This window comes from Cebus imitator, unplaced genomic scaffold, assembly GCF_001604975.1.
Source record: "Cebus imitator isolate Cc_AM_T3 unplaced genomic scaffold, Cebus_imitator-1.0 Scaffold231, whole genome shotgun sequence".
Taxonomy (NCBI): domain Eukaryota; kingdom Metazoa; phylum Chordata; class Mammalia; order Primates; family Cebidae; genus Cebus; species Cebus imitator.
In genome coordinates, this window is record NW_016107546.1 from 940,547 (window position 1) to 953,239 (window position 12,693).

The 12,693-nt window shown below is 36.3% G+C and overlaps 1 protein-coding gene across 2 annotated transcripts in view; it reads right to left on the bottom strand.

The window, feature by feature from the left end:
* The window catches only part of AK9 (adenylate kinase 9), a 209,229-nt gene that overhangs the window by 171,018 nt on the left and 25,518 nt on the right, over positions 1–12,693 (bottom strand). For both annotated transcript variants that reach the window (XM_037727441.1, XM_017497427.2), the window contains exons 6-8: positions 10,901–11,013; positions 8,480–8,665; positions 4,393–4,521 (exon numbers count right to left, since the gene is read on the bottom strand). In XM_037727441.1, the coding sequence (XP_037583369.1) occupies positions 4,393–4,521; positions 8,480–8,665; positions 10,901–11,013 (428 nt within the window). The remainder of the gene's footprint in view (positions 1–4,392; positions 4,522–8,479; positions 8,666–10,900; positions 11,014–12,693) is intronic.

Below are 12,693 nucleotides of genomic sequence, written 5' to 3' on the forward strand. Positions count from 1 at the left end.
GAGGGGAGCACTACACACTGGGGTCAGTTGGGGGGAAATAGGTGAGGGACGGTGGGGGGTGGGGAGCTGGGGAGAGATAGCAAGGGGAGAAATGCCAGATGTAGGTGATGGGGAGAAAGGCAGCAAATCACACTGCCACGTGCATACTTATGCAATAATCTTGCATGTTCTTCACATGTACCCCAAAACCTAAAATGCAATAAAATAAATAAATAGGAAAAAGAAAAAAAATTACTTTCTTCTTTAATAATTACAAAAATAACTTGTACTAACTGCAACTTGTGAAGGAATGCAAAAAAGTACATAGAAACAATCAACGCGACTTCTTCCTACTCCTTCATGCTGCCTGCACAACAGGTAGGTCTCTTTACACAGCCATTCACTTCACTGATATGTACACATATAAATGTTCAGTAACACAGAATATGCTACCTTTGGTGTATCTTGATATATTGGATATACGGGCCAGATTTGTAAAAGTAGGTTTTAATATTAACAAATGTAGGTACAGCCAGTTGGTTTTCTAAAAGGTTGTAGCAATCCAAAACCCTAATCAGCAGGCCAGGCACGCTGGGTAATGCCTGTAATCCCAGCACTTTGGGAGGTCAAGGCGGGTGGATCACCTGAGGTCGGGAGTTCAAGACCAACGTGACTAACATGGTGAAGCCCCCATCTCTACTAAAAGTACAAAAAAAAATTAGCTGGGCATGGTGGTGCATGCCTATAATCCCAGCTATTTGAGAGGCTGAAGCAGGAGAATCGTCTGAACCCAGAAGGTGGAGGTTGCAGTGAGCCGAGATCGCACCATTGCACTCCAGCCTAGGCAACAAGAGCAAAAAAACTCTGTCTCAAAAACAACAACAAACAAAACAAAAAACCCTAATCAGCAATGTATGAGAATGCTCATTTCTTCCTGCCACCATTGGCTACGTTAACTTTTTAATTTCTGCCAAACTGAGTTAAAAAATGGGATCAGTTTGTTTTACTTTTTATCCCTGTGGTGAGGTTCAGCATTCAGATATGCATCTCTGTAAACTGCCTAATCATAACTCTATACATTTTTCTATTGCATTGTTTCATTTCTCTGACATTCATGGAAAGTTTTTAACTCTTATCTGGTGTTGGGGGAAGCAGCAATGGAGGGAGGATTTACAATGTGTCTACATAAACTGGTTATAAGTAATGTATAACATAAACTGGTTATAAGTAATGTGTAAAAGAAATCAGGAACAATAAACTGCAGAAGGCCGCAGGAGGCCTCTGGGGAGGAAGGCCTCTCTGTTGCCAGTATATTCCCAGTAACAAAATGACCTAAGCTCTGATATTCTAAACATAGTGCCCAAGGACATAAAACTCTCTTGAAGCAATGGAATGTAACCAGACACGTAAGCTCCGTGCTAAGCCTGCTCCCACCAGCTGCATTGTCTATTGATAAGCATATGCTTTTAGCTCTTGGGAAACTCACATAAACCACCACTGCTATCAATTTTATGTTTGGCCGCAGCCTCCCTTCCACGAATTCACCCTACCACCTGCACTATAGATAAAAGTGACTGTATTCAATAAATATTGTGGAAACCAGAGCTTAGGTCCTCTGCTTCCTCCAGTTTATGCACTGGCCCCCTGGTCCCACTTACGCATTCTTAACCTGTCTTTTTCTCATTCTTTTGTTGCCAACAAACTCTGGGTACCCACGGGTGATATGTGGGGCTGGCACCCTACAATCTGGCATGTGGATTGCAGATATTTTATCTTTCTATAATTTATCTTTTGAATGTATTTATGGTGTCTTCAGCAAAATAAATTATTTTCATAATCAAATATATATGTTCATTACTTCTAGATTTCCTTTTTTGTTTAAATTAGATTTTTTTTTTTTTTTTTTTTTTTTGGTAGAGACAGGGTTTCACCATGGTTTTTGCCATGTTGCCCAGGCTGGTCTTGAACTCATGGGCTCAAGCGATCTGCCCAATTTGGCCTTCCAAGGTGTTAGGATTACAGGCGTGAGCCACCACACCTGACCTAAATTAGATTTTCTTTATCTCAAGATTATATTAATATTTTTCTAAATTTTCTTCTACTGTTTTTATTTTTAATATTAAAATCCAATATCTACTATATTTTATTTTTGTATGTCAACAATGTTGAACTCTGAGCCCTGTGACACTAGAAAGTAGGGATGGCTGAGAAAAAGACCCATTTCCATCCTTCCTCAAGGACTCAGATAGTCTGCTTCCATCTTTGCTCATGACTCCATAAGACTCAAGGATGGCTCCCTTGTTTACCTGCTTCCATAAAACCCAGCTCCTTTCCATTTCTTTTAGAAGGTCCTTATTAATGAACATTCTCCTTATTGCAAGTTTGAACAAAATAATCTCTTTAATTATTCAGTGTATTTTGTTTTTCACAATATTGTGTAAGGTTAGATTCGATCTCTTTTCCTCTAGGCTGACAACAGATTTACTAGTGTTGTTCACTTAACCATAAATAATCATGTTTTGAACAAGGCTTCACATTACATTGTGTATATATAATATATATATATATAATATATAATTTATATAATATATAAACCCATTCTGTTGGTTGCCAGTTCACTCTAATGATTGTTTCTTTTGCTGTACAGAAGCTCTGGAGTTTAATTTGACCCCATTTATCTATTTCAGCTTTTGTTGCCAAAGCTTTTGGTGTTTTAGTCATGAAGTCCTTGCCTATGTCTATGTTCTGAATGGTTTTGCCTAGGTTTTCTTCTAGGGTTTTTATGGTATTAGGTCTTATGTTTAAGTCTTTAATCCATCTGGAGTTAATTCAGTGTAAGCTGCCGGGAAGGGGTCCAGTTCCTGTTTTCTGCACTTGGATAGCCAGTCTTCCTACCTTTTCATATTTTAAATTTTGATCATGAAAATGATATTTCATTACTTAGATTAGCATTTCTTTATTATCAGTGAGGCTGAACATTTTTTTCTACAGGCATGTTACTCTTCTTCATTTTTGTTAATTGCTCAGATTTGTTGTCTATTTATCTCAAGACAGAGTGAACTTCCAGGTTTTTAAAAAATCATTTCTATGACCTTTTAATATGCCAAAGCTTTAAATTTTTCATCATAGTTAATGGGAATATTTTTCCAGTTTATTGTCTTTGAGTGTGGTTTTATCTATTTAATTTCCAGAAGTCGTACATTTAATGAAACTGAAGCTATCGTTCTTCTTCCTTTGTATCTTATCATTTGTGCTAATGAACATTTGTTAAGCATTTACTGTTTGCCAGACTTGGGCACCGCACTGGGCACCAGCAATGTGAGGAAGGATAACCTGGTGGTATCCTTAAAAAGATGACCTCTGCATTTCCCCCCCATAAATACAATTTTCTAATTTCTGAATCTGATTCTAATTTGGCTTTATTTCATACCCAGTGCCAGTCACTTAAAGAGTAGTCAGGATATTTTTATTGAAGGAAGAAAGGATGTTATTGATAGTCATGTACTTCATGCTTCAGAAGCTACGTTTATAAGCCAGTGACAGGAGAGGTGGGGAGGAATAGAAGTCATTCATATGAAAGCAATTAACTGTGGTTCTCATTTTGGGGGATGGATGATGAGAGGGAAAATGATCCACTCATTTATCTTTAAAATAATATAAATATTGTGAGACAGCATGAAACACATTCTTTAGTTTCTCCATCATACTGAAACAGGCAATTGAAGGACTGTTTTATTTGTCTTCATAGTTCTATTGCTTAGCACAGTGTCTGGCTAAATGTGCAAGTTCAATAAATGTTTGTTGACTTAATCTCCAACACAAATGATTATATTTGGTAGAGTCTTACCTGGACTTTTACCATATAAAATATTCTTTCACATACTTCTAATCTCAGTCATCATACTTTTAAAATACTGATTATTTTAATTAAAATCTTTCTATTACACTATATAATGGTCTTAACATGTTTACATATAATGGGATAACCATAGACCAATCAGCTTAACCATTCTTTAGACAGCAATCTAACTGAATAGACAATTCTTTTTACACAAAAGGTACACCTTAAGTGCACATTTGTTTTGATAAAGCTATAAATTACAGATTGAAAATACTTCTACAACAGAGTCTTTTAACATGATTTTCCAACACCCATCCATAAAGGAATTACCCCATTGGCTTTTGAAAAATGCAGTTCTTTTGTCACTTTGCAGTAACAGAGTTGTAAGAGTTAAATAGTATTGTTCTGGGAAACATTCTTTGAGATGGAAGGCTTTTTCTAACAGCTTTCTACAAAGCTCAAGAGGAGAATCAGACAGATAATACATGGGGATGAAGACATGTGAAAGCTATTTAGTCAGTGATGAAACAAATATAAATATTCCAATTTTTAGCAATATATTTTGTTCTTACTTCTAAAGTTTGGAGAATTGTTTCCTTATAAAGCTTAACAATGTTTTTGACGTTTTCCAAATAATCTTCAGGCCTCTGAACCAGATGATGAAGAATTTCAGCCACCATCTGCATTTCAGCAATAAATGCCTAAATGGAAAAAAAGAGTTTTCAAATATCTTTAGATGAATAATTAATTATTCAATTACAAGCCACATTCCCCACTCTTTACATCTAGATATCATTTTTGGGTAAGAAGTGGGGCTGGGGGCATACAGAAAGGTTCGAGATTAAGATAAAAGTTTTTTATTTAAGAGAATGAAAGTCTCCTAAGGGGTCTTCGTCAGATGGAATAAAATTTTAAATTGACCTGAATATTTACTCATTTCCATTTGTTCCCCAATAAGTAGGGAAGAATAGGGAAAGAGCATCAGATTTTTAGAGGCAAAATAGAGAAATTATATTTCTTGTGAACACCTGAGTTTTTAATTCATTCATTCCACATTTATTGGGTGCCTTCTATGCATCAGGCACTGTTCTAAGGATTTGGGATAGAAGAGTGAACAAAACCAACTAACATCCTGGGCTTATAGCACTCACACACAATGCAGTTGAGGAAGAGAGCATAAACAAGTACACAAATACATTTATAACATATTAGGTGGTGGTAAGTACTAGGAAGAAAAATAAAGCAGGGTAGCATGGATGGAGAGTGGTGGGAGAAGACGCTATTTTACATCAGGTGGCCATGAAAGGTTTATCTAAAGAAGTGGAAGTTGAGTTGAAATCTGAAGGAAATGAGGGAGAGAAAGCTGCCACACAGGTTTCTAGAGAAAGAACATCTTAAGGCAGAGGGAACAGTGTGTGTAAAAGTTCTCATCACAGGTCTGGCACAGAATAAGTATTCCATATCATATTTATGATGCAAATTATTCATTCTTTCCCGTTTTTTATCAATGTACACACATGCATATTTTACTTGAGCCATATTCTCCATATAAGCCATTTTATCAACTGATTTAAGTATTGTTTTAATGGTCAAATAATATATTAATTTCCTTGAATGTACAATTATTGAATTACTCTATACTTGGACAATAATGTTTCAGGCTTTTCACGATTACAAATAATGTTGCAATAAGTAGCTTCGTAGATAAATCTTTATATGGCTAACATTTTCCCTTACAATAGTTCCTACTAGTAGAATTACTAGACCAAAGGTTACACATTCCAGAATGGCTTAATATACGTGTCTTTTCCAAAAGATGCTACCATTTTCTCTCTCTAGTAGAGGGATTTGCTAGTATGCTGGCATTCATTCATTCCGCCATTACACAGCTTCGTATTGAGTACCCACTATCGCACTGGAGACTGTCCCTGCTACATAGAGTTTTCATTCAGTGGGGCAGACAGATAAGAAGCAAGTAAAAAAGTAACAATTTCAGAAAGCGATAAGTGCTATGAGGAAAATAAAACAGAGCAATGGAGGGGGGAACCCTGCAAGAGCCAAGGCAAGGGACTGAAGCTTCAGCATGTTCTCATATAAATATAGATTTAGAAACAAATTAGAAATATATTTACATAGTTATTCCTATATATACTCATATATAATCACACAGCTATTCATATGTAATCATAAATATATTCATCTATATAATCATATGATCTTTAATCTTACTAATAAGTCTCAGGTCAAGAAATATGGGACTGAAATGGTATTGGAAAAGAGGTGACCCTAAGGCAAGATACTCTAAGTCCTCTGTCATGCCCACATAAGGCCTGCTGGAGGATGCCTTGGCTGTGTGACAGTGTTAGCACTGTGAAAGTGCCTGCTGGTTAGCCAGCTAGGGAAGGAGACGTCCAAGATGGCCGAGATGTCTCCTCCCCAGAGGAGTTAGGAGAAAACTCTGCTTCTCCAAGCTCTTGTGGTAGGCCTGATGGCTGTCAGGGAAGCCCACAGACATCCCGAGACTTAATTGTCTCTGTGTGGTGCTGTGCTTCAGTGGTCACATTCCATGGCTACTTTCAAGTCCTACTTCTGAACCTGGTTCCTCTTTTCCTTAGAAAATAAGAATTAGTAATAGTAACATAAATCTTAGTGACCTTCCAATTTCTTGACAAGTATGAAAAAAGTGCTGACGCCTTAGGTTTTCTCCTTGCCTCGGCTTCTTCAAAGTCTTGGGCCCCTTATCTCCAGGACACATGATTTACCTGACCCTATCACTAACCAACATTACCTCATCCTACCTGCCCTTCCTCCTGTGTTACACTCAATAAAAGTCAGAGTGTCCAGGCTCTTGGGGCCACTGTTGGTCTCCGTGCTTCAAGTAGCAGTGGACCCCCGGGCCCAAACTCTTCTCTATCTCTGTGTATTGTGTCTTTATTTCTAATTTCTCATCTCCACACCAGCAGGGAGGGACTCACTGGACCCTATAGGAGTAGACCCTATAAGCAAGGGGTTAGACTTATGCTATTTAACATGGAAGTTATTAGCCACATCTACACACTGAGCACTTGAAATTTGGCAAGTGTAATTGGAATGTACTATAAAAGTAAGATACATACCAGATGTCAAAAACTAAGATGAAAATAGAACATGTTATTCTTAGAATATTTATGTTGATTATAAGTTGAACTTTGCATGTTCTCTGTTCATTAGAGTTTGAAATCAGGGTTGTGTTAGCTTCACAAACTGAATGATGCCTGGGTTACTTTGCTCCCTGGGTTACTTAGTCTTTTTTTGCTCTGTTACGGCTTAAATGTTTGTCTCTTCCAAAGCTCATGTTGAAATTCAGTCCCAAATGTGGCAGTATTGAGAGGCAGGGTCTTTAAGACTCATCTTTAAGAGGTGATTGAGTCATGAGGGCCCATGAAGAATTAATCCATTCATGGATTAACAGATTCATAGGAGTGGGACTGGTGGCTTTATATGAAGAAGAGAGACCTGAGCTAGCACATTCAGCCCCCTCACCATGTGATACCCTACACCACCTCAGGACTCTGTGGAGTGTCTACCTGCAAGAAGGCCCTCACCAGATGTGGCTCGTCAACCTTAGGCTTCTCAGCCTCCATAACTATAAGAAATAAATTCCTTTTCTAAAGGGAATGCTCATATAGTGTTGGTGGGGTTGTAAATTAGTTCATTCCCTGTTGAAAGCAGTTTGAAGATTTCCCAAATAATTAAAAACTGAATTATTCAACTCGACAATCCCATTACAGGCCATATACCCAAAGGAAAATATATTGTTCTACTGAAAAGACACCTACACTCGCATGTTTATCACACAGTATTCAAAGCAGCAAAGACATGGAATCAATCTAGGTGCCCATCTATAGTAGATTAGATAAAGAAAATGTGGTACATATATATAATGGAATACTACATGGCCATAAAAAAGAATAAAATCATGTCCTTTGCAGTAACATGGATGCAGTTGTAGGCCATTATCAGAAACAGAAAACCAAACACTGCATTCTCACACGTAAGTGGAAGTTAAACACAGGGTACACATAGACATGAAGATGGGAACAATAGAGACTGGGCACTCCAAAAAGGGAAAGGGAGGGAGAAAGGGAAGGGTTGAAAAAATACCTATTATGTACTGTGTTCCCTATTTCGATGATGGGTTCAATGGCGCCCAGACCTCAGCATCATATAATATATCCATACAAAAAATCTGAACATGTACCACCTGAGGCTTAAATTTTTTAAAGAAGTCATTCTTTATAAATTACCCAGTTTCAGTTATTCTGTTGTAGGCAACAGAAAATGGACTAAGAAATGCTCTAACTTCTTATTCTACCTTGCCTAGTGCTTGACACATAGTAGGTGACTCCATCATTATGAGATGAAGCACACTAGGTGTCAGAATGTCAGAAATGTAGAGACACATCTATGCTGAAGGAAGGCTAAACTTGACCTCAAGATTATGATCTCGTAATTTTTGAAAACATGAAGGATTTTTGCTTATTTCCTCCAAACTCAATGTGTAAAGAAAATTTAATGTTCTATAGCATCTGCTATTTCCTATTACGTATATCAGCATTTACTTTAATTATAGCAATTTTTAAAAGTGTAGTGTATGACAGTTACCTATTGAGATATTACCTCTTCTTCTTCTTGCTCTTCCTCCTCTTCTTCCTCTTCTCCTTTCTTGTCTTTTTGGGCTTCTTTCTTCTTTTTCCTTTGATTCTCAATGACTTCAGGATCCCACTGTTCTCTACTGTATATGTATCCCGTACTATTGTGCTGTCTTTGCCCAGAAATTCTCTGGCATAAATCATAGTCAGGACACTAAGAAACAACATTATTAAATTACTTAAAACATTTTGAATATGCTTTTAATTCCATGTGTATTTATTGAATATATTGTGCAGTACATAAACCAAAAAATTCCTTTAAAACCTGAGCAAATGCAATATTGTGACTGGCATTTTGCATCAGGTTGCATTACATGCCAAGAGAGGCTCAGACACTACCTTTATGCTATGTTTTTATTTGTTCAAAATTAATGTAGGTGAAAAAGTATTACAAGTCTTAAAATGAGGAAAGAGGATTAGAAAAGTAGAAAGAGTAGATAAATGGAATAGAAAATCAATTAACTCTGCAAAGGTACACAGAATTCTATGATTAGTTTGAAAAGTTTAAGAATGGTGCAAAATAGGGGGAATAGCCACATATAAAAATATTGTTTATTTGTAATATTTACTACCACTTACAGCTTTATGGGTGAAGTATTTTATAAAATGCCAGTCATGAATAGGACCCAAAAGATCATCTATTCTAGCATAACATTTAAATTTTGTAAATGAGAAACTGAATCCAGATAGTAAAAATGCCAAAACAAAAGTCTACAAGTTTCTTGTTCCACATTGCTTTCATATGTGCGATTTTACTGAATTCTCAACTAACTGTAAAATAAGCAATCCAAATTATGATTACAGCCATCCCGTAGGTCAGAGAAGCAGCTCTGGCAGATTAAGAGACCAATCTCAGATCATAATGTCACATGGAGGAACTGCAACTTGGAACCAGGCCTTCTAATTGTAGTCCATGCTCTATGGGTGCATTATTAATGATAATAATAGTTCTCTGATTGATACATTGTGCTCTAAATGTTTTTCAGGATAAAAAAAAAATCTAGGTTGTTTTATGAGGCATTGATTCTGCCACATGAGCATGTAACTGCATCTGGGGGGCTTGTTAAATCAATTGCAGCTCCTCTTGTCATTTATTAAGTTTGGAGTGAGGCTTAGATTCTTCAACAAGAATCCTCAGTGATTCTGACGCTGGAAGTTCATGTATCACACATTAAGAAACAAAGGAAGCCAGGAACGTTGGAACCTTCATTGCTCATTTTCTGATTTCTTCATGCCATCTCTAGGTGGAGATGGGATGGGTAGTTATTGAGGCAAGACTTTTATTAGGCTTCATAATTTTTCACAAAAAGAATTTCAACCTATTCAGGTAATTTTAAAAACATGTGTTTAACCCAGAATACCCACATTCTAGGATCCTGACAAGGACTATCTCCTTCCGCTGTCTCCTGTCCTCACTTGCAGGAAATGACTAATGAGAGTGTTAGTCTGAAGGATATGCCCCACAGCAGAGGTGCTCGGTGTCACCTGGAGGGCTTTGCAACACCAATAGCTAGGCTCCGCCTCACAGATTCTGTTCTTAGTTCTGCGATAGGGCCTGAGAATTTGCATTTCTACCACGCTTCTGGGTGCTGCTGGCTCTGGAACCACTCTCTGATAACTACTGCTCTAGCAGATTGCTAGACTTTAAGCCAGGATTTTGGTAGTACAGACTTCTTTAGAATATAATGAAAGCCATAGATTTTTGCATCAGAAAAATTCACATATACATAAAGTTTTATGTATAATTGCAAGAGGTTCATGGATGCTTAGGGATTCATCAGAGATCTTGGGCTAAGAGCTTCTGTTCTCAAAATTCTTATTCCCCAATCCAGTAGGGCCAAACTATCCAAAAAGTGTGTGTTGCACTGAATTCTGTCTCACATTAAGCCCTCTGATGATACTCTGGTTCCCTGTAGAAACTGCCATAGGACACTTCACCATCACACTTACAACATGAATGGGGTTAAGGACTTTATTCACTACATTATAATACAGTAAGGTGTGAGTAACATGATAGGGAGCAGAGAGCACGGAGAATGGTCTTGAGAGAGGGATTTAACTCTGTTACGGTAAGAAAGGTGTGAAAGAGAGAGAAAGAGAGGTGGTGGAGTGGGGTAGTTGTCAGGGAAAGTTCTAAAGAGATGATGTCTTAACTGACTTTGAAAGGATGGCTATGATGAAGCCTGGTGAAGAGGCAAGAAGGTATCTCATGTAGATGGAGCTGTAGGAGCAAGAGCACAGAACTATGAGAAAGTATGACTCAGTTTCTGTGATTGATGCATAAGTTACTATCTCCATAACCATTTAAAAATGTTTAAAGCATTCCTTGAATTTAACTACTATAAAAAAGAATAGTTTACTCTGCTAGCAAAACAATTAATACCCTTACCTTTATATTGATCATAATATCAGGTTTCAAATTTAGGTTTTTAATTAATTCTATTTGCTGTAAGGTAGTCATGGCATCCTGTGAAAGTGATGGTATTTCAGTGATAATATAACCTGTAAAGTAAAATATAATTTTAAAAGTTTTATAATATTATCAACATATGAGGGCATGGGTTTATTATTATTACTTTATAAAATATCTATCATAAAGTCATCTGTCAAAAATTTTAAATAAACACTTAAGGTTATTCCACATGAAGAGTAACTAAGAATAATGTTTTTCTGATAATAAAAAAATCACTGGGCTAGAAGGAGACATTTTTGAAAATTCTAAGTCAATTTATTTTAGACAGATGAGGTGCCTAGGGAAGGAAATTTCATGCTTGTAACTATTTTAGCTCATGTTAGGAAAATTTACTCATATGAATGGCAAAAGTGTATTATAGAGGTTGCATGCCATATTATTTTTTCTTATATTAATATTTCATAATATAGTAGAATATATGTATATAATGTTTGTGTAAGTTATGAGAGTAATAAAATTCCCATGGACATAACATAGTTTTCTGCTTTTTAAATAGCCAATATAATTTTGGTTTAGCACATTTATTGGCTTGTATCCTCATCCAGAAATCTCAGTCTTCTCACTGAAATTCACCCTGTTTACCATCATCACATTAATTTCCTTAATATATTTCTTTAATTATGTTACTGTCTTGCTCAAGAAACTTTTCTCTTATTAATAAAGTTTTAATTCCTTCAGTGGGAATTAAAAGCTTTCAGCCTATTTTTCTACAACATCTTTTCTTGGAAGAACAATTGCCAAACTATGTTTATTCAGCCCTAGATAGTTGGCAGAAATCTTATGAAAAGCAAAAGGAATGACCCTGTCACTTCAAGGACAAAAACTGATAGTATTTTTTTGCCAGTTATAATATTCAAGTGAAAATCTGAATTTTGAAAAACTTATAGTCAACACCATAAGCTTAATAATGAGCTTTTCTTGTTGAGATTGATGGTGACATTAGCAAATGTGATTTTTTGATATTATATAGTAAAATGTGTCAACATTTGGAAGATCTGTATAACTCAGTGAGCCAATATTCTCCAAATGACCAACAGATGGTGTCACAAAAATTAGGCATGAGTTATAGGCTCTTTCCAAGTGCAAGAAAGACCAGTGGATTTTAATGTAACCAAGTTTTGAAAAGTTCAGTGATGCAGTTTCAGATTCCAAAATGCAATCAACCTTCAGGAAACTTCCACTTGTTGAGTTTTGATGTAGAATCAAGAACATCCATAATTATTCCAAAGGCTATTAAAATACTCCTCCCTTTCCAAGTATATATCTGTGTGAAACTACATTTTTCTTCATGTAACAGATTGAGCAGAAGCAGGTGTGAGAATCCAGCTTTCTCTTAAGTAGGACATTGAAGAGATTGCGAAAATGTAAAACAATACCACTCCTCTCACTAATTTTTTGTTTTGAAAAATATAATTATCTTTCATAAAATATGCAATTTATGTTAACAAGTCATGGTTTTATGATTTCTAAACAGATAAACTTTTTTTAAGTCTCAGTTTTAATTTTTAATATGGTAAATATAAATACATGTAGCCCACATAAGCACAACTTCTTATGGAGCCTCAACAATTCTTTTTTTTTTTCCCATTTATTTATTTTATTGTATTTTAGGTCTTGGGGTACATGTGAAGAACATGCAAAATTATTGCATAGGAACACACATGGCAGTGTGATTTGCTGCCTTCCTCCCCATCACCTACATCTGGCAT